Here is a 26,890-nt window from a genome sequence, read left to right as displayed (position 1 = left end):
ATGTTTACAATTGGGGAAGCTGTGTTATAGGCCCCTCTTTGGAATAATTATTAATATAGGATTTTATTCACTCAAAGCGCTACATAAATAACTACCCTTTCAAGACTTCTTAATGTTCCTATTGGATGAGTAGGTCCGCAGTATTCTTACATCTGTTTTTTGAACAGTGGGAGCTGAGGGAGAGCTGAAATATTTTGCGACCTAGAGAGGACAGACTCAAGACTTGAAATATTCCAATTTTAAATCCCACATCCATTCCTAGAGAGAGAGTATCTCCTTTACAAAGCATGGGATATGTGTCATGGTACTCCACGCCTTCCTCTCCTACAGATATTCGTGTCTTTTTCTAGGTCAGTCTCCCATGTGGAAAAATGCAGCTATTTGAACAAAGCAAAACTGAGAAAGCATTTCTGCAACAGCATGGTGTAAGCTTTTCACTCAGGACACAACTGAGCAGAAACAAGGCTGCTGCTCTGTCCCCAAAAAGACAGCACGAAAAACAAGACCAATAATTTATTACATAAACCATCATAGTGCACATCCCTGAGACTGCAGGTGTCATATAAAATATCAACAGTAGATGGCATGCGTCTGCTCCACTCAGTTTGGAGGGAAGAGTTAGGAGCCTGAGGCCGGGTTGTCCCATGTCATACTCTGAAGCTCTGGCAAAGCTGACACTTACAAATGCACTTTGGCTATTTGGGACCCAAGCAGCAACAAGAGCAACAATTCACAAACCACAAACCAATCAGATGGCTGAACTGATGAGAGGTTTGCCAGATGTGTGTTTACTTATGCACAGCTTTGACTGAAGTCACAAGATAAAAAATGGAAAATATATAGGCTTCTTGGCTGGCCAAAAACAAGCCCAAGGGGATGATTTGAAATACATGTGAACATCTGAACGCTGGCACCAGATGTTGGAAAAAAACTTGGTTGCCCAGCTCTTTTTTTGGTCTCCATATTGCAGCAGGGTTATTTAGGTAGAAAGTTACTCAGAAATAAGAACTGAGATAAAGTTAGCAGGAGACCAGGAATTAGACTACAGAGAAAAACTGAAGTTTCTGTCTTGTCCAGGGAACAGAATATTCATCTATGATATCCATGTTTCTGTGATATAGTTGATTTACAGGTTGCACTACTGTTTATCATGTTACACGTAACTACACCTATAGAAACAGACCTATATCTATATATTGTGATAAGGGGTGACAAATGTTAAGAAAGCCTACATCTTAGCAAGCTGCAGGATGGTGAAAAAGAGGCAGAGAATTATTTAGGTAATAAGAGACACCTTGCTTGGAAATGGTGGTATAATTTAAAGACCTGGCGTGAAAATGCAGAGGAAATGGCACTTGCAGGTCTAATTAGGCATAATGCAATGGAAAGCGCAAAGGAAAAAGCAAGCATGACTGCCACTAATAGCTTCATCTGTATTATGTGCACTTGCAGTCTTGCAAGGAAGTGGCAGAAGCCTTATGATTTTCATCTTTTGAAACTGGATTCACACAGTTAAGCAAAAAAAAAAACACATTAGAATGGAGCAAAAAGAGGTTAGCAGACCTCTGTGCAGGAGCCTGAGCCAGAGTCAACTTGCTTCTCTGCCCTCCCTATTTCCCCATCTTTCCCATGGCTCTTTACTACTGCCCTTCTTGAAGTAGTATTCGTTTACTCTGCAGCAGCCTTTGGGGTATCCTTTCCACAACATCCTCTAAGACCTGAACACAAGATACATGGCTGCAGCAGCTTACACTGCCAACAGTGATACACAGTGGTGCTCAGTATTTCTTAAGATACAGGGCTCCAAATCCCCTAGTCATATTCAGCTCCAGAAGACTGGAGAATAAGCCATGGGCAACAGTTCACAAGTGAAATAGAAGACAAAAAACATTTTGAGGGAAAGGTCTGTAGGTGAACAGGATCGTGAGAGCACCTCTCAGTCTGGTGCAGACAGATTACCTTCAAAAGCTACTGCGGGTGGCTTGAGGCTCTGACCCTACTGACTTTGCCAGAAGCAGATTAGGGAAGACTCACACAATCCTGTCTACCACATCAGCTTTTAAGTCAGGACACTGCCAGTAGGGTGTAATATAACCAACCAACAAAGCTGGATCTGGAAAAAGACATTCCATAGTCTAATTGCATGCCTTCTGTTTTACAACTGTCTTGTTTTAGACCATAGTATGTTCGCCTAGCACAGTAAAAAGGCATTGCCAGGGCTTAACAAAGAATAAAAAGTGCCAGGAATCTCTGAAGACAATATATCCTCTGAATAAAAACAATATAGGACAGCCAGATTCTTCCTTATGCAATTTATTTGTTGTAATCCAGTACAATAAATCATTAAAATTATATGACAAGTCAGTGACTTTAAAAACCTGCAGCTTTATATATAGAAACAGACTATGTTGCAAGCAAGATACTGCAATGGATAAAAACACATGCAATCCCAGTGCAGTGAGATGAAAATCTATTACTTTCACTTTCTGGGCCACTGAACATCCTAAGCTGCATGAAAAGATGAACTATGCTGAGTTTTTTGTTGTTTTTTTTTAATGTTTGAGTTTGTGCAGGCTATCTCTCAGAGCAAAATACCAGCTAATTTCAACATCAGTAGCTTGAACATTGGAGTCCAAGATAGAACTCTAAGAACATTTTCATACAACACAGAGCTGTGAAGACCTAATATCCCCATCCCTCAAACAGTGGCTACAACTATCCCTCTAGCAGACCGGTACTCACCGCCTGTTACACTTTGCTATTTCATCGAAGAGGAGCTTCCACCGGGGTCGTCCAATCAAAAGCCTTGAGTTTAGGGCTTGATATTTCTCACCAATTATTTTCTGCAAGAAACAAAAAACTGCAAGCTGCCTGATTTGCAGATTGTCTCACATCACCCAGGGCTCCCATTTCTGACATTGCTTGACTTACCGTATCGCTGAGGTATAAAACCCAAGCCCAAGTATCAGACAGTTGTGATTAAAACTGAAGCCATTTCATACATCAATACCTCTGCTCACTGCCTTTTTCAATGGCTCTCCTTGGTGTTTATTATACATTGTTCCTCTTGCAGCTGCTCATTAATCTCCCCATTACTTTTAAACCAATTTATTTAAGCCATAAAACAATAACTACGCTCCTATTATTCATTCCCTCATTGGCCTTTAATGCTTAGCTGGAAGAAACACTGCTGATGCAAAAATCATATTTCTGTCTGAAGAATTTTTTTTCAATTACGTACAAGGTACTATTAAGATGACTAGGCCTGAAAAAGTAACAAGGGAAATCTTACATTTCTCCCTGAGAGTAGTTTGCCAGCTGCTTTGTGCTGCCTCAACAGCAGAAAGCAGCCAAAACTGGTCCCCAGATGGAACCCAACCCACTGCAGCAATGCTAACTCACCAGCAATTTTATAAGGTCAAATGCCCTTCCACTGCAGGGCCATTACCTTTCCTTGGTTCTTGTGTCCTAACACAACAGGAAGGCAGAGAGGAATTACATCTTTAGCATCCCACATTCCCTCTGCTGTGGAATGATCTGAAACATGGCTCATACCAATGCAAACACAGAGCCTTAGCCAACTCATCCTCTCCCCTGGCCTTTTATATTCAAGAGGCATTTGCTGAAGGAAGGGATTGACTCCCTGTTGTCACAAAAGCATACTGCTCCCAAGCAAAGGGAGCACAAAGAGAAACTGCCCTAATTTTGGTAGCAGTCAGCACTTGGACTGACATCAGTGAACACATAAGCTGTAAGGCAATGGAGAGTTGAGTTTAACACCCCCTTTGAGAAATCATCATCAGCATTGTAGTTCATGCCAGCTTTGTTCAACAGCCACAAAAGAAAAGTGACTTTAAAGAAAGACTTAAAACAAAGTTGACTTAAATAATAAATTCAGTAGCTGCTTGATACACAGGATCAGAAAACTTGCTTTGAATTGGCTGTCATTACAATCTTGCTGTGTCATTGCAATGCAATCCTGCTTCAAGTTTCATTTTTAACCTAACCAGGTTAAAATTTTAACCACAACAGGTTCACAATTAGATATTTTCAAGCACACCATTCAAAATGACATATGTCATCCAGGCATTAAAGCTGTGGAGCACTGTTCATAACTGCTGTAGCTATCACATCATCTAGAATACTGGATAGCATTCCTACCAGAGCTGGGAATGTTATGCTGTCTCTACCTGATACCACGCAGATCAAAATCCTTTGGGCATGGTTTCTCACTGCATTTCACATTTTGTAGTAGTTGTTAGGCTTGGTCTTGGGCCCACTGCAGTGAATGGTAAAGCTTCCAGAGGCAGCTGGGTAAAGAATCAGGCCTAGGTTTACATGCTAAATAATGTAAAATGAATATCATAAGCATCTATATCTGTGGGAGGAGATTCCAGGAGCTGAGGAAAGAGAACATTTTTGAGGCTGACAATATACAACAACTGGCAGTTAACTTACAGTCTCATACATCAAGCACTTTGTAACTTTTTTTGATATTTCAGGCAAACAAAAAAAAATCCAGAGCTTTTAAAAATAGCCATCTTCTCTCAAAATATTTGTTTTAAAGGAAGATTTGAGCTTGCATGCTGCTACAACTATCCTGTTTTGATTCTTAGCCCAGCAATGATGCAGATTTCCCATCAAACCCTGCCAACTGTCTGGTCTGTGGCCTGGCCTGGAAGGACCTCTTTCCTAGAAAAAGAAGATATGGATTTCTGCCCACATATAATCAAGTTAAGGATACTAGACCAGATTCTTTTATGCGGTGGGGATGGACTTGCTCTCTTGCCCTAGCAATGAATCAATCACTTGATCTTATGGCCTCATTTCCTGTTTTTAACATCTGCAATAACTCTCTTTTGCATATGACTGACAGTTTGCATTGTCTGCTACCCCAAGGTCTAGTTTGGTTTACAAACAGCATTTAGCCACATACCTGTATTCCATCTGTTTGACTGAGGTACAGCTGGATATTTATATAGTCTGGTCGATTCTCTTGCCAAAGCTGGGAGGATGATAAAAACAGCTAGTGAAATAATATCCCTTCTTTAAAGGAAGTATAAAGTCACTTGTGCCTACTATGCTGATGGACTCAGGTTTCAGCATCACTGAAGTAAGTTTTTTAATGAAGATGTGTTTACATGGCACCCCTTTGTGCACTACGGAATGTTGCACATCATGCTGTGTGCAAAATATTATTTTAGAAGGCCACATTCCTTTTAAAATCCACATGAAATTGTAATCCCCCTCCCTTCTTAATCCGTTTACAAGCCAAAAGGCAAAAGGCCACTCAGACTCCTCAACCTGTATGTTCCTCTTCCATCTCATAAATTTAACAGAAAGCTGTCCAGCAACACTGTGCAATGAAATACCAGTGTGACATAAACTGGTTTACGCAGCTCCAAGCACAAATGGAGGCCAGGTAGCCTAGGCAGAGCTGAAGTTTGCTGGTATTCTTTATAGAATGCCACATGTGTTGTGTGGACATACCCTGCATTTATTACATTATTGGCATCCCTCCAAGCAACACCCGTTACCTTGTCATGCAGCATACAGAGCAAATCTGCAAACCAGCGGAAAGATTCAACATCCCTGCACACCCAAATGAAGTAGAGTCTTCTCAGCTTGTAGCGTTTCCAGCCATCACTTGAAAATGAAATGTTTGGGGAATTAAAAATTATCATTTTAAAAAGGCAACGTTAACTAACTTGCTTCATATTCATTAGTGGAAACGTGAATTTCTATTAGAAGCCAACTGCTAAGTTGTTCTTCATCCTATGATATATCAGACACTGAAATGACCAATGTGGTCTATAAGGATGATTCTGGGAATATTAAATCTCTAATGCAGAGCCAACACCCCTCGCAGTTCCCGTTTCTGCATTAGGAAGTTGTCAACTATATAGATGATCTGGGCTGCAAATATAGATTCATGTATCATCATCAGACTTTTATTTCAAAGCAAAGTAGACATTCTAAGTTTAAGTGTATTATGTCAATTCTTTATTAGGTTTATAAAGCGACCCATAAGAGGAAAATATTGACAAATGCAATAATGTCAGGACTAAATTCTGCCAGTATATGTGAAAGGCTCTAGTTGATTATAATTAATACTGCAGCAGAGTCACAAAGACCAAATCAAATCAGAGCTCCATTGTGTTAGGCAACTGTGAGATATAATACAGTCCTCTGAAAATGCTGGTGGGTAAAATGCAGTCATGGACAGATTCTGACATTTCGTTTAGAAAAACATGACTCTTATGTCAGATTTCTTATGCAAACAAAATGCAAATATAGCACAAAGGAAGTATTGGAATGAACTCAAATAGAAAATAGAAGTGAAAAAAAAAAAATCCTGATGATTAATGAGTTCAAATCAAACAAAAATATCCGGGAAGTCTTTTCTTAGTTAGCCAATGCTGTTTGTGTAGTTCACTGAAATGGCCAGTGAAAAAATTGTTTCCTCCTCCTCCTAAAATAATGTTCAGATAGAGAAGACCAATGAATGGCAACTTCAAATACCAGTCCCAGGAGCCAACTCCAGCAGAAAAGCTTCATAACACACCTCACCACTCCCACTGTGCATTATTTAAACTCTAAGGCTGCCAGCATACTCAGACATGGTATTGCACTAACAAATACACATAAAGAATGGCTCCAACCACTGTCTCAACTCTCCATGCTATTAACCTCCACCATAAGCATGAGGAGCAAGGACGGAGACATTTTCAGCAGCATGCCACAGCTGAGAACTCACCTTTATGTGATCACTCCCTTACAGAGAGAAAAACATGCACTAAGACTGGGAAGGAGTATCTTTCAAGTTCTGACTTCAGCTTTTGTATTTGTAAGCTGTTGACCTGTAGACTAGGATTTCTTCCATCTTCTTCTGTCTACCTCTAAGACAAACCCTTAGGAAGGGTCACAATCTGGTCAGATGTGACAAGATAACTACAAGCAGTAGCAAGGAAAATGAGTGCCTTTCATCATAAAAACAGACAAACGAAGAAGAGAAAAATGCAAGGAATTTTGTACGGAATTGCTGTAGCTCAGTAGTTCAGAGAAAATCTCCCAGGTGCAGTCTCCCATTATAACCACATCCACGTGCAAATAATACTTCTTTCATGCTTCTAAATATTACCAGTGCCCATAATAAAAGTTGTTATTTAAGGATCCTCCCATTGCAAGACACTAGCTTTCAAGCCACTAGCTTTTGTTAATGTAAATCATGACTTCTTAAAAATAGGTGCAGGGTTCAACAGTTAAGTGCAGTCAAGGGCAGGGGCAGGAATTAAATTGTGCTCATACAACAGGAACATAATTGAGCTGGAAACAAAATGCCTCTCCATCTCGACAGGGTTCTGATCTCCTCCAGAACTGCCTGTCCTTGACACAACAGGACTGGCCCTGCTGCTCTGCAGTGCTGGCATCATAAGGAAGTTTGCATTTTCACACCTGCCAATTTCTGCTTCTCAGCCAGGGCAAACACAACAGGCAGCTCATCCAGTACGCTTGTGATTTGTTGTAGATGTTTAAATACTGAGAATGAAAGCAGGCTGAGATTGTTACTTTTTTTTTCTAGAGTCACAAAATTATTCCCCAGCATAATGCTACAGTGCACATGAGGAAGATTGGCTACAAAGCCAGATTATGGGATTGGCTGCTTGGAAGTAATTTATGGCTTTAACCAAAAGTGTGGATTGCTCAAGTTTTTGGATGTTAAGCTTCTATAGCAATGTCTGTGCAAGTTCTTATTGCTTCTAATAACACTCTGGTTGGGGTAGCCATCTCATTAACTGCTGTTGGCCCAACATTATGATCTGTGACATTTTAGCTAAATGCTGTCAAGGATAAACCATCCCAAGAAAAATGGTCCGTTTACCCATCTGGACTACAGGCTTTCAGCAAAATTGTACCCAAGTTTCACATTCTTTCTAACTTTGAGAAGATGATCAATACACTAATAGGAAAAGAAAATGAGGGAGCCCAAGATGGTCTTTGAGGGCTGCACTTATAAGACAGGTGAGGCTGATAATTTTCTGAAGTGCTCAGCATTGCCAAGTCCAGCCCAGATCAAGGACAGAAGAACGTGGATAGCATTTAAAATCCAAGTTTTAATTTTGGAGTTAGAGCTGGCTATTGGCATTTACATCTTAGAACAAATGCTTCAGCTGTGCATTGTAAAACCTTCCCAAAGGCAGCTAGCCTTTCTACACTTCAGAGAAAGATTGCTGCTTTGGTTGGCTGTTTATACTGTGCCTATGAAACAGGGGTGCTTAAATTGTGACTGGAGCTCTTAGCCAATGCTCCAGCAATAAAAATCAGCAGCAATCATAAAAGCAAGTCTACATCATACAGTGTAGGATTTGGTGGAAGCATGTTGCCAGTGTGACAGAGAAACAGGAGATGAAACCTTCAGTCTGAACAAAATTTCAAAGGTTTTAATTTAAAATAAAGGGGAAAAAAGTAAAGAAAAAATCATACTTAAAATTTTAAAACTTCAAATAGAGTCAAACATCCAAACATGACCTGAATCCGAGTCAAGCCCATTCCTTTAAAACCCTAAGTTTACACTTTTACAAAATTCAGACAGAACTGGAGAGTTGCCCTGCATTTCCAGCAGGATTGTCATGACCTCCTGAATCTCAAAAACACACTACCATGGTACATAGCCTCCTCTAAGCAGAGACCGGGGAACAAATCTAGCTGAAGGGTCTGTGACTATAGCAATCAATAGTCACAAGTGAGGCTGGTGGTAGGATATAAACGTTAGTCCAAGTGTCCCAGCTCATGTGCATTAGTGGCACAACTCTGCCAGAATTCTTTGGGTTACACAGCTTGTATGAGATTATTTATGCTCTCCAGGGGACATCCCGGTTCTTTACCTCTCTTTAAGGAAATTCACTTGTGTTATGCTAGTAGAAGTTTTGAAATACTCTCAAACCCCTTCTGACATGCACTACTATGGTAAATTGCAGGGTGGAGGGAAGAAATGGATTTTAAAAGCTTGAGCTCACTTACAGCAGTGTGTTGAGTACCGATGCGAATGGCGTAACTCCAATACCACCAGCCACGCAGAGGCTGACCTCATAGTTCAGGGATTCCTCAAAGGGACTTCCAAAAGGTCCATCCACATACAGTCTTAAAGAAAACCAAAAAGAACACTTTTAGAGAAAGCTGCAAAAATCAAAGGAGAGAGTGAAGACAAAGAGCACTGGAATTAAAATTCTATAAAGAATTTGTTTCAATTTTTTATTACTCCTGGGATGCAAAATATGAAAACCTTTGTGCTTGAAAGCTTGATGTGGATGACTGCGGAGAGAAACGAATGTACAGGTGGCATGAAAAAATTGTGTCAGATAAAATCTCCTGGCACATTCCATGATTAGACAAGCCTTTTTAAATCAAAGCAGTGTAAATGACTTAATTATTACTGTCCTTTGTGTCTGGTATTAGAGGGCAAAGAAAGTGCTCCACTGGAAACAGTAACAGCTCGGTGGGTCATATGCAGGAAGACAGAATTTGGCTAGCCCTGCTTAGAAGGTTCCTTGAACATCAGAAACTGTTGAGATGGACAAAGGGTACAAACATCTATTTTTCCTGGCTTCTCATAATACTTTTCAAGGACCCCCAGAAAATAAAGAAGTGATATTTATCCATCCTGCAGCATGTAAGAGAAATGAATTACCACCTGTCTACTCCTTCACTTCAGGTCCAGACTCTTGGGAATGTGATCTATCCCAAATATATATCTGAAGAGGGGAAAAAAATCAGACATGTACCCCTTTGCCTCATGCCTCTCATTCTTAAAATAGTTCTGTTTACTTGTTTATAAAGATCGCTTAAGAGACTGAGTTCCATTTCCAACACATTCTGAGTATTTCAGAGACTGCTGAAAGGTCAGCTGACTGTAACTAGAAAACAGGACTTTAGACATCTTCACAGGTTTGACCTCCAAATATTCACTACTCTGCTGAAAGTCTAACCAAGGCCACCCACAGTCACACCAAAGTTTACAGACAGTAATTTTTCTACTAAGATTCACATAACCCCCATTCTACCTACATAAAAGCAAGTGCATCTCCTGGCTGCAGTAATAGATTAATCTTTACAAATAATTATGAAGAAAACTTGAACAATACATTCCAGTAAGGTGCATTCTGTGTATGAGTGAATTACTGGATCATCATGTTTTAGGTAACCAGTGGGACCAGCGCTGTGTTCAGCAGCTCAGTGGCAAAGTATTTGCTCACAGCAAGGCTGACTGAGATCAACCTTTGGCATGACTCCAGAAAAAAGCTCCAACATATACATTTTTATACATACTTGTGCAATTATGCAACCAAGCTAGGCACAGTGTACACCTAATAAATGGACATAGGCTTCTCCTTTATAGCATCAGCCAGAGACTTAAACACTGAAGAGGCGTCTCCTTTCCCAGACAATGTCTTCCACCCCTTATCTGATTCTTTCCTATTGAGGGCTGGCTGTTAGTTATAATTTAACATCTTACAGCCTGATTCCCTTTCTTTTAGTTTTGTGGTCTGACCCTTGGCATCTTACCAGTCAAGTCAACATCTTCTCTGGGTTATCTTCAGCCAATATAGTCCTCTCTGGGAAATTTCTTCCAGACCTTTGCTATTACCGACATCTCAATGCCTTTTATGTTAGGCTCCTTCTTCTAAAGTTTCTTGTCTAAAGATGGCTAACTACCTAATTTCTGATGGATCTAGAGATAAATGGCTGATCCCCATCTATGCTCTGTCTTATAAACTCCTTTCTTGGGTCTTGCTGTCCTACCTGGAGAGAGAAATAGAAGACAGGGGGCCAGCCACACCTATCATCAGAAGGCATGAGAACTCCTGGCAATAGCATATAGTTAAAATGCATCTGAAATTCATAACTAATCAATATGAAAACTAAATATGCTAATACTTATTTATGTCTTTATATTCTGAAGTCACTACCGTGTTATCTTATTTAAATAAGCAGCAGGGACAATGTAGAGAAACGCAGCATAGAAAGGTGTGTGGTCCAGGGATGTTTTGAGAGAAGGCCACAAATGTTACGGGTCTCAGATGTGTGTCTCAACAGAGATCTGATTTGGGGATATCTGTGTGGGTCCTGCCTGGAAGTGAAATTTGGAGAATCACTCCCTATGGTACTAAGGATATAAGCACAGGCCTGAGGGAAATCTCTTGCACTCTACATATGAAGCACTAATTTTCATTTAGATATACAGACAAAGCCAACATTTTGGGGGAAAACAAGCAAACAAACAAACAAACAAACAAAAAACACAAAAGCAAAGCAGCAAAGCAGATATTCCCAGAAATGTTCACAGCTGATCTGACTATAGTCATACTTTGTAAAGGTGCCACTTAGCAGACTTGCACTTGAGCCTGCTTGAGGACTACCTCAAGTATGTATGCTTACTCTCACATGGGACTAAGCAATTCCTGGAAAGTCTGAGTGCCACTGAATACCACTGATGTGATCATAAGTTGAAACATGCAAAACCTCCAAACCAGACAAGCACGTGTCCTATTCCATGCCAAAAATTCAAGAAACAGGCTTCAATTAAACATGTATTTTGATTAGGCTGCTTCAGTTCATGGCCCATTAGCCAAATCTGGCCTGCAAAATATTTTTATCTGCCCACTGGTTCTTCCTCTGAGGGGGTGAGGAGCAGTTGTTTGGACAGCAAATGCAGTCAGAGGAGCCAAGGGCCTCCTGCTGTGCCTGCATGTGGCCCAGCACAGAACAGCCAGAAGTCACCACTTCCAACTGCAAGAAAGAAAAACAGGGAAAAAGCTGGAGAAATATTGCTACTGCGTTAGCCCACTCTACAAGACTTGGAAAGGCTGATTCCAAGGATAACATAATCTCCCTGGATGATTTTGTTGAATGGATGTCATAAACACGCTATTTAACCCCAGCATGATATGGGAATAATTTATAACGAAAAGAAATGTGTCTCTGATGCCCTGATGGAGGTGGTCTGTTAGGAACTGATCCTTCTTTCATTCAAGTCAGAGGAAGGAAAAAATCAGATGCCATATAAAGCAGCGCGGTGAAGAACAGAGCACTGATTCAGCCATTGACTTGTGCAGGGATTATGCAACTCTCACTTCCTGTCAACATGCTCTTCCTTTCGTCTGGTAGAAAGGAAAAGTTCTGTACAGAAGTGGCTCATTATTGCAAATGAAATCTCACAGCATTCAATAAAAAGACAGATGAGCCAAGGGGAGTAGGATGTCTTTTTGTTTCTTGAGTTATGTCCCAGATATATCACACTACTATATTATGGTCTCCCCCCAAGCTTTAATTTAATTAACATGAAGGAAGGGAATAGAATTTTAGTAAAAGTTTAGAAATACGCCCTTCAGGCAAACTTATTCAAATAACGAGTTGTTCTTTTCACATGTATTCATTTCTTGTCTTTAGACTGCTTCCAGTTATTCTGGCACAATTTCTCAGCTCACAAACAGAAAAAAGCCCTTTAAAACAGAATGCATCACAAAAACCAGCAGAGCACAGTATTAAACAGAGTCTTACAGATAGCTGGTGAACGTATTTCCTGTTTAAAGCCCAGTACAGCAGTACATAAGTATTCCAACAAGCACCAAGACAGCTTTTTCCAGCACTGGGCAATGCATCTGCAGTAACACGTGGCTATCCCTAAACCAATGGACGCTGTCCTGGGGACAGGGGCAGCTGCACTGCTTTTGAGACCCTACTTGTCATCTTCCATCAGGAACTGCAGAGTGATGTTTGAGACACCTGCCCACACCTCTGCTGGACTTCGAAAAGCTTAGTGCTTGCCTCGTATTTCACTACTCAGCTGCAGCTTTGGGAGCTACCGCAAGACATTATCACGGATATTAGTGGAATAACAGATGGATGGGGTGTTAATTCAAGAGCTTGTAGGAAATTTTAATTAAAGAAGCATCGGCATTTGCAAGCTGAACAGAATGACTGGATACTAAGTGCTGCACAAAGCACAGAAAGTAAGTCATCATCTGACTGAAGTCAAAACTCTTGCTAACGTGTGCAGTACATTCAATATCCATGGAGCAGTAGTCAGTTTGTTGCTAAGACCCAAGTGTAGATATCTCTGTATAAAGATATACTAAGTCCCCAGTACAGTCAAAAGAGATGCAGATTAATCTATTCAGGGTGTGATGAACTGCTTGCTCTATGTCTACTGACTGTACTGACTCAATTCAACAGGTCCTTGGAGATAGGTGTCCTTCTGAATGGCTGCTGAAGACCAGGCAGACCTAAAGTGGCATCAGACACCTTGCCTGAGGCACCTGAAGCCAGGCACAAATCTCCACGGAGGTAACTGGACATCAGATACCCAGTTCGCACACAAACACCTGCATTTAGATATCTTCAGCTGCAGCTGAATTCCCTGTGAAGAGCTGGTGTTTTTTTGGATAAAGTTCCCCAAAATCAAAACAAAACCAAGTGAACAACCATCTTCCCACATTTGTTCTCTTTAACTCTCTCTACCAAAACCTCAGCTTGGAACCACCATGGTGGATAGAGCCTCAGACCTCTAAGGAACTGAATCTCTGCTGGCTTCAACTCTCCTTGTGCTCTCCTGTGACTCTAACTCCTCTCCCTTCTTATGCACCAGAGGGATGCCACCACCTCCCTCTGACAACCCACAACATCAGCTCCCACCCCCATGCGATAAATATTCCAACAAGCGCTTTCATGTTCCTCCCACACTGCCCTTCATGCCTGGGAGGAAATTTCTGTAAACATCTGCAGAGCTATTTCATTATCTCCCTTCAAACTCCTTCTTAAGGCTCCACTCCTGGTTTATCTAATATCTAAAAAAAACAATAAACCAGAAGTTTACAGCAGTCAGTCTGCTGACTTGCTTGCCATAGCTCAGTTATATTCTGGCCCAGTACCATTTCACTCTTTCCCTGAATTTTGTTGTCTGGTGGTATCCATCTGTTGTCTCCTGTTCTTCAAGTTGGCATTGATTTGGTCAGGGCAGTCTCTGCTGTGTGGCTGGGCACTATCAGGAGGGCTTCCTGATGTATGGTTCTTCAGGGCACTAATAATAATGCAGATAAATAATACTGCAAACCATCCAATTCTGAAACTTATATGTGAGGAAATCTTTCACATGCTAGGCTTGCATAAAGCAAAATGGACTGCTGAAGTGTTCCTGCACACTTTGGACACAGGTCTCAGTTCACAGTTCTTAGTAAAAACATAGTTACAACAAATTTTACTTTTCAAAGACACTGTACTTACTACTATGCAAAATTTTCAACCATTTTCTGCATCAAAAATCCGGACAGCTGCTTCATCTTTTGAAGTCATGTCAATATTTAAACTTCAAATAATAAGCATATACTCTGACATTATTTTTCCCGAATGCTTGTGATTGTTGAAAGCATTTTATTACCAACATCCTTTTACAGCTTAAGAACCAACACTTGAACAAAGTATGACATCTTTGGTTTGGATGGATTTCCAAAACTATTATGGCTTATCAGGACTTGTAAGTGTAACAAAATGTGACATCTGGCATGTGAGATCAGAGGTTCCCACGTGTTCTTCTGACATTGTGAAGGACGACGTTTTCATTACAGAAAACAGCACTCCCTTGGACAAGTAAGCTTGTAAAACCCAGTGGGTCCAATTAATTTTATATACTATTTTGCACGAGATTGCAAAGTGTTATCATTCTAATTCAGATTTCATTAGGCATCATCTTTTTTTAAACATCTTGAGCTTAATTTACGATCGCACACTTTTTTTTTTCTTTTCAACTTCAAACAATATTTTTAAAGTATGTACTAGAGCTTCTAGAAATTTCCTTCTCTCTTCCATAGCAGTTGCTTCCTTTATCTGTTGGTGCAACAACCAATTGTAACAAAGTAGATGGCTTAAAAAAATACTGAATCATTTATCACCAGATTTTCTTCTCATAGCAACATGGCAATTTATCATTATTTTATTTAAGTTCTAGTTAAGCCATTGGATTTAAATATCTCAGTATCATTGATTTCTCCTTGGTTAGGTAAAACAAAATGAAATCATCTGTTCTTCAGCTTATTATATCCTCAAAAGCCCAGGGATGACTGAAGAAGTGAGATGGCACTTCCACTGAAGACAACAGAAAACAGACACTACTGATGGACACCCTTGCAAGTATGGCTCTTCCTTCTTCAGAACTTCTATAGCACTTTACGACTCTGCAATTTAATATTGCCTTCTCTCAGACCAAGTTATTTTTCCTCAGAACTGAACAAAATTGTCTAAATATTTCCCAAAAATATTTATGGACAGGCTGTATTTCTCATTGCTGACTATCACAGGAGAGAAGCATCAGTTTAGACCATTCACTTACTTCATTAAAAAGGTATGTAAAACCATTATAAGAACTACAATCAAGTATAATTATGTATTCAGACAACTTTGTTCTCTCAAAGAAGTACATGTACTTTCTGTACCAAATTCTTGGTTCAATATTCTTAATTAATGTTACATTAATTCTTCTCCATGGCAGCCTTTTTACTGTCATTTTTATAAAATGTTTCCAAAATGTATTCCTTTGATTAAAGATCACACTTGATTTAATTTTATTATAAGAAGAAATCCAATTTTCTACTTACTTCGTTAACAATTACGGTAACTTTTATGAGGTGCCTTGCCTCTGTAAACTTGTCTCCTACCGATTCTGCCTCAGCTAATGAAGTAAAACAAAAAGAAGAGTATTTGTAACGTCTGTACCGCCTATTTTTAACTTGCCTTTTGAAAATTTAGTTTATCATTGGGTGATAAGATACTGCTTCAGACCAGCAGCAACAACTAGGTTGAACATGTTGGTGGCCAGGTTTCACCCCAACTCATTCAATGCCACCACAGGAGTTATCTGCCCATCTCATGGTATCTTTGTTTTGAAGTAGTCAAATTCCATATTCGCTCTTTTGTGTCTGAATAGTTGGAGCTTTTTCTTGCCTGTATTGGAGCCATTGGTGGCCATTACAGCATTGCCATCTAGCAGACAGCATGGGTCCTTCTCACAGGGAGTGCTGATGTTAGCACTGAGCCCTTTTCCTCCCTTAGTAAATTATACTTGCTAAGATGGGATTTCCCCTTTCCCTGTGTCAGTGGAAATGCCTGCAACCTCAGTGTCTCAAGGGTACTGTGGAATACCTAAAGCAACTGAAGAAGGTGGATTGCCAGCGTCAGGTGCTGATTCAAGTTTTTCACACCTCTAATTATTACATATGCTTTTTTGAAGCTTTTAACCAGTGCTAGAGGTCTAGCATAGTTCCCTTAGCCATTGTTCAGATATTTTCAAATTAAGTTACAAAAGAGAAAAAAAAAAAAAAAGGAGAGGAAAAGTCTGAAATATTTACATGGGAGTATATACATAAGACATAGTAGCCCCCCATGGAAGCTGCTTTGAGCTTACTTACAGATACATAAGATAGGAGCATACTGTATCAAAGGTCAAAATACATTTTTTGGTAGTAGGCTGGGGGAAACTGCAGAACACTAACAAGACATCCACACTGCAAGTAGGCTTTCCCAAAAAAGCTCTAATACATCTTAGGGGTTGGGGAAAGAAAAGTTGGTACCTGCTGACAAATCTTAAGGATGACAAGTGAAGAAATTAAAAGCCTGGCTAGGTAGCTTGAGAAACAAAAAGGGAGGAGAGAAGAAGCTGACTGGTGTGCCAGAAGATACAGTTGGTAGCAAATCTATCTGAAGACAAAGACCAGGAACACCACAGTCCATTCCAAACGCAGCTTGTTCTGGCTCTGGACTACATTAAGTAGAAATGAAGAATTAAAAGAGGGAATAAGCATAAAGAAAGAAAGGAAGAAAAGAAGAAAAAGGATAAATCACACAACAAATCCTGCAATTTAAATGAAATAGTCAATCCTGGAATAAAATTGGATCCTCAATACAGAGTAAACCTGAGCAGAAATACACTATATAGAGTGTGACAGATCCACATGAAAAAATTACCATGTCCCAGTGTTGACTCTTTTCTGCCTTTGGGTGTACATTGTATAAGCAAAGTAATTTAGTCCAGACACAAGCCCATATTTTCTCTGGAAAACTCTCTTTGCAAGGACATGTTTCTCATAACCACATTCTTTTAAGGAACAATGCTCTCCATGAGACTCACATCCTATACAGGACTGTTAATGTGTCTATAGGGGTAGGTTTCCTTCAGTGCAGCTACATGAAGCAAATAAGCACTGGCTTGGGGGTCTGTAAAACATCTCTGCTTGAACTTAGCTGTCAGGAAGCCCACAAAGAAAATCTCCAAATATTGCCCTCACGGTTGAGAACTGAGGTCTGCAAGATAATGGAAAGGCAACTCCAAATGGCTTCCAGATGTTCACTGATGGTCAGAGAAGCTCATTTCCTTAGATGGGCAGCCTCTTATCTGGACAGGGCTAGAGAAAACTTGCAAAGCAAAAACGGAAAGAAAGAACACCTGCTGAAAGCTAGAGGGAACCACACACAGTTGCAGTAAAATGTCAGATTAAGGATGAGATCACTCAGTTTGGAGAAAGAATTTCTGAAGTCAATATAAGCCTAAAGATGATTGTCCATACAAACTCACAAGCAGAAGCTTATCAAGCTACCGGAGAATATACTGCATTACATCATAGATGAGCTCAAGCCAGCCCTGAACATCTTGACCTCTTCTTTGTTTTCCTCTGAATATGCTCCAACTTCTTATTTCGAGTTTTGTATTTAAAGTGAATGGCCCATTATTGTCTGCAGTGTTCCAATTTCAGTCCTGCCAAGACTCTATATAATAGCATCATTATTCATAGGTGGTAGTGTCATTATTATTACCTTTCTAGACATACAAAGATAACTCTGTACAGCCCTCTGGTCTCTTAGGTTATTCAAAACAAAGAGCTTTTAATCCCTTCAATTTTAAAATTCCTTCATGCTCTTCTCTTTCTGTGTACTGTAAGAATATCCACGATAACAGAGAGAATCTTATTTTTAGCATTTCTGTGAGTTTTAAGAAGCTGAAAGAGAATAGGTGACCCCGAACAAGACAGACAAGCAAAAGACTTTGCAAGAGATGGAGAGGGAGCAAGTGTTTAAGTTCACACCAGGCACTTCAAATAATGAAATTCTTCTCATAACCTTTCCCACCTTTACTTTTCACAAATATCCTGAGGGTTGCAACCCACTGGGTGCGAAGCATTGCTATAGGGCACAGTAGCTAGAAGGCAGCGAGGAGAACAGAGGCTGGATGTCACTGCAGAACACATCTGGCACAGATTCAGGGTCCAAGACGAAGGCACCCTGGGGCTTTTTCTGTAGGCCTGATACCAGTTCCTACTGATAAGGCACTGTGAAGTCGCTCCATGAATGCACACAGAAACTACAGTGTGTGTGTGCCTGGTCTTGTCACTCTAGGGGCACACGGGAAATCTGACTTGTGAGACTTCTTGCATAAAATCAGTGTCCTGCAGCTCCATGCTGGCTGCGCCGATCCCTGTCATGTTCTCTGTCATTGTGAAATGCAGATCACAAGACAGTGCCCCAGGCCTGACCTCAAATGACAGTTTTGATCAGTCTGAGAGGAAGAGAAGTCCTCCTGCGTTTTAGTCCCATCTCCCTGATCCACCCTCCTTTCCAGAACTCCATTCAATTCCTCAGCCATGCTCTTCCTTCTGCTGTACCAAGGTAGTAACACTTGCTCAAATTCCCACTTCAAAAGCTTAATTTAATAGGTTAAATACTCTGATACATGCAGACAAAAGGCTGCTACAAAGTGCTAAATACGATTCTAACATTTTTTTCCCCCAAGTCACTGTTTCTGCTTCAATTATGATAAATTGTCTCTTGGTGAACTGTCTGAAATTTCTGCCTATTTCGACTTATCTTACTCTTCTTTCACCCTGAAATTTCCCAAATCATCTAGAAACTTCAATTCATCTGCTCTGAAATATACTATCCTCCCTGGCTCAATATCATTGGAGGATTTAATTAACTTTATGTTTACATTTCCCTCCTTGTCATTCATTACTTAATATATTGAAAACAACAGGTCCCAAGATGAATTGCTGAATATCTGATACCTCACTCCATTTAAAACTGTCTGTGCGAGAATTCTTCACTGGTTGCCACCTGCCAGCAGCTGACTTTTTCATTTTTTCATTTTTCATTTAAATATACTGTGCAGAATTCTTGTTTAGACAATACTTTGCTAAATAATTCTCTCTTAAAAAAAAAAAAAAAAAAAAAAGTCTGATTACAGGACAAAGAAGTGCAAAAATGACATGGAATTCTATGACACTGGGATTTAGTTCAGCAGGGCTGAAAGAGATATTATCAAACAAATAAAGACTATATAGTCTATACTATCTACTTTTTACTACTCATGCTGCTATGGTACTTATATTTGTAAGTAACTACAGAAGGACATGGGCAGTACACAATGGATGAAATACCAATGCTGTGGGTTCTGTGCATCTACCAAACCTCATTTTTCCAAGATCTCATTCTATATCCATCAGCTGCAGAGTTTTAGGTGTTCCACATACCATTTACTTTCTTTCTGCTGCAGGGTTCCTTCAACTGTACATTTAACAAACTGTAAAGTAAAAACAGGACGGATGAATACAGCAGCTCAGGTGATGTGCTGGGACTGAAAGACCTCAGATCAAACCTGCTCTCTGCCGTGCCTTCCTCAGAAGTTGGGCATGTCAGTTTGGTATTGTGTGACAGCATCTACCTGTCACAGAGGAATAATTAGATTTCTCAAACACAGCAAAGTGACCATCACTTCATTAAAAGGCTGTCGGGCCTATGGATACATTTATAATGGTGGTCATAAACCCAGTCAATATACAGATGGCAGTACATACAGAATACACAAAAGGGAAGGAAGGACAAGTAGAGTGTTTCTAGAGATTCATTGTTCTATTTTATCATGTAACTGATGGCTTTTATCTGCAGACCTCTCATATACATTTTAAATAAGGCTAAGTGATAGCTTCCAATCATTGGAGAACTCTTGCCTAGCCAAACAAGAGAGGGTAAAGATGACTGTAGATAAAGGCACCAGCCCTGTCATTTCTTTGTTAATTCTATTTCATCAGTTTGGTTAACCTTAGTTGGCAGTGTTCAAATACTTACTTGACTGAACAGTGTTTTTTTTTTTGTTGTTCTGTTGTTTTTGTTTGTTTGTTTTTACCACCGATGACCTAACGATAATGAAACCATAGTTTAAGAACACTTTTGATGTTTTTTTGTTTTTTTTTTTTTTTCTCTATGTTTTATAGTGCAATGTCCCTTGAGTTTTCATCCTCTAAGGAAACTTCAGGGCAGAGAAAAACAGATCCTAGCCTCAGCAAAGACAAGACACACTTCTAATATTTAGACACACATCAAGTATTTCAAGCATGAGTCTTCTCCTTGGACATCATAAGATGGATGAATGGACAGAGGGAAGCAAGTCAAATTTAATTGTCTCTTAATTGCCATAATATTTCTATGTGGTCCAGATGTTATTCACTGGTGCCAGAATTTCAGGGCAGGGTCAAATAATTAACAACAGACTAAGTTAATACAGTGAGGGGGGTTCATCTGACCAGGTACAGCTGGCATAGGCAACAAAGAGATAAACTGATTTCTTAAACTCCAGTGATGCTCTTTAGAGTTGCTTGCAGCCAACCTGCTCTATTTTGCTATCAAATGACTTCAGAAAGCCAGCCCAATTTTTTATAAACACCATTTGCACAGATGTGTTAGCGTGGATTCCTTAACTATAGTGCAATTCTGCACCAAGATAAAGAAAAGTTCATCACCAATACCTCTGCAAAGCTAGATCCTTTCATCTACTAATATGAATGCAAAATGCAGAGTTAAAAAAAAAAAAAAAAAAAAGCATTCGGGCAGCAAAATGCTGCTGTGGATGGGGCAGTAAAAGCTAGTTTTCCCCACCTCAGGAGTGCTGCTTCTGCTGACTCTGAAAGAGGGAAGCAGGGACTGAGCCCCAGGGGACAGCCCTTCTGCTGCAGTTACAGCTTGGAATGAGATGCTCAAGTGCATGCTAATGGCACCATGGGCCAAAGAAGCTTTGAAGACACCAAACTCAGCCTGTTTTCTCCTGGGAACACAGCGATCAGCAAATAAATTAGCCAGACATTCCTTAAACCCTCCTCTCCAGCAGAGGACAGAAGGAGCTCAAGTTGTCAGTCAATACCAGCATCACTTGCCTGTCACCGAAGCGCCCAGAGGCTCTCATTACAATTAGAGTGTTGTAAAGCTGAACAAGCTCATTAAATTCTGCTCTGCTGATCCCACAAGGTAAACCTGTTCATTTGAATTAAGGTATCTTTCTCCATGTAACGTGCGGACTGTGTGCAAAACAGAAAGCTGCATCTGTCTTTCCCTCCCCTCCTACCCTCCTCTCACTCAGACTCAATATCCACAATATTCAGCATCAGTCTGCTCCCTTCCAAGCCGTTCAGACATCAACTCTAATTACATAGCTTTTTTTCTTTTTCTTAGGTTCACCAGCAGGTTTGACTTATGTGAGCTGATGCACAATTTCATGTCTTCTCCTTGAAACAAAACAGGGCTGACAGAGAAGCTGGCATGTAGTGATTGTCCTTCAGAGAAAGTTTGCTGTTTCTGAAGGGAAAGCTGCATAGCATTTCACTTGAACATAACCGAAATATGTAACCAGTGACTTTTACACTACAGATCTGCTGAGATCCTTCAGGACTGCAGTGCCAGCCCTTTCCACTCAGAAATGCTGGCACAGCCACTCAATTTCCTACTGAAACACCTTACCTAATGGATTTTGGTACTTTGTAGTCTATCTTGCAGATTATACTCAAATTTTATGGAAAGCTTGAGTTCAGTTCACAAATATCCCAGATTTTATGTTATACCAGCTTGAATGAAATGCCAGTTTCCTAGATTTGAGCAAAGTGAGGGGTCTTTCTCCAACACACTTGCTGATGCAGTGATGAACTGAAATCCTACTACTGTTTCTTTTGAAAACTTTGCAAAGGCAAAGACAGTTTCATCTTCACCATGCCCAAATGCCCAGAATTCAAGGTTTATGATGCTTTCACAAGTTAATTCCATGTACAATGTGCCTCATCCCAGTTAAAATGGCATACTATGGTACAAAAAATAAACTACTAATAGCTTTCAAAATCTTTCGAGGTTTTTGTAGGGATGCAAATACTTATTTTGCAGAAAACCCTAGAAATAGATGGACTCATTTCAAATACCATTCAGGAAGATTCAGTTATCCAGGCAAAAAGAACAATATACCATATTTAAAGGATTTCAGAACTGGTTTAGAAATGGGATAGCGGTACGGTTAAGAGATTCAATATTTTATGGTGATTTATCTAAAAGAGGAAGTAATTATATCTTAAACATTCCAATCTTAGAAACCACCAACATTAATACATTTTAAAGGTTTCTCATGCCTTAAAGATATAGTAACAGTGAAGGGAAATACAAAGCTATAATATCATTAGGTAACATCATGAGGCACCATGCAGAGGTAAGCAAGAGCCCAGTCTTGTGAGTGCTGAGATAGTTGGCTTTAGAAACTTGAGTATTTTCTGAACCAAAGAGGACACATAGAAGGAACACTTACGCTGTACAGGTTGTAGGACAGCTTACAGTCTCAAACTGATAAACTGGAGTTGGGGTAGGAGCACTGACCTTACTCGTATTGTGTTTTCTTTGTTGTTGCTGTTTTGCTGTTTTTTTGTTTTGTTTTGTTTTGTTTTTTGGAGCATGCAGCAATTTTGCCAGCTACAAGATCCCAGAGGAGCGAAGAAAGCTCCTTGCAGAGTTTGGTTCTAAATGAGTTTTTACCATGCACAAACTTAATTTAAACCTTGTACTACAGACACCTTGACAGCAATGGATAATTAAGTCATAAAGAAAGTGCTACATGAAAGCCATTAGGCTCTAAAGCAAATGATTTTAGTATCTCTTCTTTCCAGTCAGTGACTATAACACAGCTTCTGCTATTGCTTTGAGGGGAGCAAAAATGTCATTACATTCATGATACTGAGGGAAAAGCACTGCTAGGCACCTCACCCTGTACATGTAATGTCTCACTTCGAGTGCAGATACTTACACTAGTAATTTTCTCTCAAATCTATAACCCACAAAATTTTTCCATTAAAAACAACCACCAGAAATTCTGAATATCACCCAATTTATCCTCCCCATGCAATAACTCTGTACAAATCTTCTATTCAAGCATCCTTTGTGTTAAGATTTATCTACTTTTGTCTCCAATTCTGCTCGTGAGCAGCCTCAGCTAGCTGATTAGGCAACACTCAGAACGGATTTGGCAGCTAATATCACAGGCCATTCCTGCTCTGCAGCTGCTAACAACGTTTTCCAGCTGCTGACTGTCTGGCTGTGCTAAATGACTTGTGGGTCTTACAAACTGTGGATGTAGAAGGATTTTCCTTGGGGCAAGACAGGCCTACAGGTCACCATCTCCCAGGAGCCAACGCCTGTCCCCATGATTGAGGATAACTGACTACTGCAATAACACTATTGGACAAGATGGATTCTCTACTACTGCCAGTTTTTAAGACTTGAAAGCTACTTCTGAGCAAAGTTCTAGCCTAGGTGCTGAGACATGTTCCTCCATGAAGCCTATAAGTCTACTTGGAGATATTCAATCTAGGGTGGTCCAGTTGGCATCCCACAGCCCAGAGCTCCTATTCATATTGTGGGATTATTCTGGGTTGTGCCTGCGTGCACGAAGGGAAGGGTCTGGGGTGCCTGCGAGCACAGTGGGAGGGGTCCTGGGTTCTTGGGTGGGACGCTTTGACACTATATAAGATACTGTCACGCAGCAATAAATTGGCTTACGGCACAGAACGCTGGTCGTTGTGTCCCGGGCTTTTTGGTTGGGTTATCCGACATATGGTGACCTCGACGTGATTCGAATCTCAACGTGAAACTGGTTGGCACAAGTTAGGCGCGGCGCGAGTTAGGCATGGTGCGTACATGCTAGGTACGCGGGTGGTCATGGGGCCTGGAGTCGATGAGGTGGTGAGTACTTTAAAATCCTTGGCCAAGGAAGTAGGGATAACACTACGAAAGAAGGACATACGGTCCCTCTTGTTCTGGGCGACACGCCGGAATCTGGCAGGGTCTCCTGTCCATTGCTTGAGACAGACTGTTTTAGAAACGGTGGGACGGGATTTATTTAATAGCGCCTGCATCGGGAACAAAGAGGCGCTGACTTTATTACCGACATATGGGTCGATGCGAGCGGTTTTGGAAAAGGTAGCCAATGTGACATGCCTGTGGGCTGCTGTGCACCTCGTGCTTTTGTCCGATGGGGACAGTGAGGATAAGCGGGCTCCTATGGAGCTGCCAGTAAAAAACAATCTAAAGGAGGGGTCAGGGCAGGTGAAGGAGGAGGCTCGATCGGGAGATGAAAATAATGAGGAGCAGGAGAAAGAAGAAGGTGGGAACCCCCTTGTGGCCCCCCTGCAAGTTCGGTTGGATCATGAAAAAATAGCAATGCCTAGTGCTCCCCCAGCGGAAGGGAGTGCAGTACATACTTCATCGGACGGGTCCTTTTGGGGGGTCCCTTATCCTATTCCCTGCCGGGGGTCCAGAAGGGGCAGGGGTGGCATCTGGGCAAGTGCCGGCGTTTTCGGGCTCCCTCTGGCCGCCACTGTATGCAGTCCCCCCCGCGTTTGACCCTGGAGAGCGGGAGGGGGGGGAAGCGCGGGTGGAGTCTTTTTCGGAGAAGCCCCTACCATCGTCCGTGTGTCGCGTTCCCGTTCCATCGGATGCTGTGCCCCGAGAGAGAGAACGAGTGGATAGTGAGAGTTCAACAGATGAGGAGTCTCGGGATCCTAGACGGGTTGCCTCGTGGCAGCTGATGCACATCCACGAGGAGGTGCAGAAGGCAAGAGAAAAATGGACTATTAGTGCACGAGAATGTCTTCTCTCGGGTTGTGAAATAACACCTAGTCCTGTGCGGATAGGGTGCTATCCTGTTTTCGCAGGGTCTCAGGGACATCAGTGGCAGCCGGTAGACTACAAGATGCTGCTACAGTTAAAAAAGGCTGTACAGGAGGGTGGATTCTCTAGCCCACAGACACAGGTTTTGTTGGATGCGGTGGCTTTGCAAGGGCCCCTGATGTTTGACTGGCAGCAGGTTGCCCGAGCCTGCCTGACGGCAGTGCAGGTACCCGTGTTTGTCTTTGCTGGAAGACGAAGGCAAAGTCTTAATGGAACGTGCATGGGCAAACCCCCAGGATCTTTTACATGGCATGCCTGGGGAAGTGTTGCTGGGATGAGGGCGGTGGAATACTCCGCAGGAACAATTATTGCTGCCGCAAGCTGTGCTGATTGCCGCCGCCGATTTGGGCCGCAGAGCATTAGAGCGGATGCATTCTGTAGTCAGCCCAACTCCCAGTTATCTCCATATTCGGCAAAAACCTGAGGAACATTTTGGGCGCTTTGCAGACAGGTTGCAGACAGCTGTGGCAAGCAGTAATTTACCACCGGAAGCACAAGATGTTATTTTGAGGGAATGCCTAAGAACAGGAGCTCTGCCTGAATTCAAGGCCGCTCTTGCAGCGCTTCTGGCTTCAGCAAGCGCGGGCGAGCTGATCGCTCGTGGCTGTGCGTTTGGCAAGGCTCAGGAAATGCAAGCTCTTGCTGCTGCCCTCAGTGAGTAGATGGCGGGAGTCACGTCTGCCTTCCAGGCATTTGCCCTCCAGATGCATCCTGGTGGTTGTTTTCGCTGTGGTCAGCGTGGCCACGTAGCTCGTGAATGTCCCAAGAAAAGGGAACCTGTGGTCGAAGACAGCCGTGTTCGTTGCTGGATGTGTGGGCGGTCTGGCCACCGCGCTTGGGAGTGCTCACAATGCAAAGGGGAAGTGAACGAGGAAAAAAGGGGGGGGCAGTCGGGAGACGCAAACGCCAGGACGAAAAGGGACCCGCCGTCTCGGCTGGAAGTGTGGGTCCCAACCCCCATCGAGCAGGGGTGGACAAGTCTGCCGTCCAGTGTCCGGCCAGAAAACTTTTGGTACAGGGAGCTATTATTATTCTACATCAGGGCCAGCTGCAGTGCCTACTGCTTTTTGGCTATGTGTCTGTGCCCCGCGTTGCGTTTCCACAATGGGATGAACTCCTTGCCCTCACTATAGAGTGGGCTCGAACGAAGGTGCGTACAGGTATCAATCTGACACATGAAACACACTTGTCATCAGACGGCACCACGCATGCGACGGAGGACGGAAAAGAAGCCGTTCTGCCGGGGACGCAATTGCGCGGAAGACAAAATAAAAGAAGAGCAGCGTGACACAGAACAGAATTGGCTGGGGGCAACTCTCGAGGGGCTAGGCCTTCACCTAGAAGGATGGCTTAAATTGCTTTTGCAAACAATATTGCTACTAGTAATAGTATTCATTGTGACAGGGTTAGTATATGCATGTATTAAAGCAAAAATAGCTAGAAGCAGTGTAATGAATCACAGCATGCTGACCATTCTCACCAAAAATCATGAGGAGTTCCCATTGTCACCACTTGTTCCTGGGACGGATACTCGTTCCTAAGTAGTTATGATTAAATCACACTTAGCGTAACGGGTTAAAGGGAGTGCGTTACTGCATAAAGAGGGGGGTGATGTGGGATTATTCTGGGTTGTGCCTGCGTGCACGAAGGGAAGGGTCTGAGGTGCCTGCTAGCACAGTGGGTGGGGTCCTGGGTTCCTGGGTGGGACGCTTTGACACTATATAAGATACTGTCAAGCAGCAATAAATTGGCTTACGGCACAGAACGCTGGTCGTTGTGTCTGTTTGTCCCGGGCTTTTCGGTCGGGTTATCTGACACATATCTC

The 26,890-nt window shown here is 41.6% G+C and overlaps 1 protein-coding gene across 6 annotated transcripts in view; it reads right to left on the bottom strand.

Annotated features, from left to right (window-relative positions):
• The window catches only part of NOX4 (NADPH oxidase 4), a 121,415-nt gene that overhangs the window by 13,881 nt on the left and 80,644 nt on the right, over positions 1–26,890 (bottom strand). For all 6 annotated transcript variants that reach the window (XM_027467239.3, XM_027467225.3, XM_027467234.3 and 3 more), the window contains 4 exons: positions 9,022–9,141; positions 5,538–5,646; positions 4,937–5,005; positions 2,743–2,843 (listed from right to left, as the gene is read on the bottom strand). In XM_027467239.3, coding sequence (XP_027323040.3) covers positions 2,743–2,843; positions 4,937–5,005; positions 5,538–5,646; positions 9,022–9,141 — 399 coding nt within the window. The remainder of the gene's footprint in view (positions 1–2,742; positions 2,844–4,936; positions 5,006–5,537; positions 5,647–9,021; positions 9,142–26,890) is intronic.

Source organism: Anas platyrhynchos, chromosome 1 (genome assembly GCF_047663525.1).
Source record: "Anas platyrhynchos isolate ZD024472 breed Pekin duck chromosome 1, IASCAAS_PekinDuck_T2T, whole genome shotgun sequence".
Lineage (NCBI taxonomy): Eukaryota > Metazoa > Chordata > Aves > Anseriformes > Anatidae > Anas > Anas platyrhynchos.
Note: the sequence above shows the minus strand (reverse complement) of the source record. Positions and strands in the feature narration are given on the sequence as shown.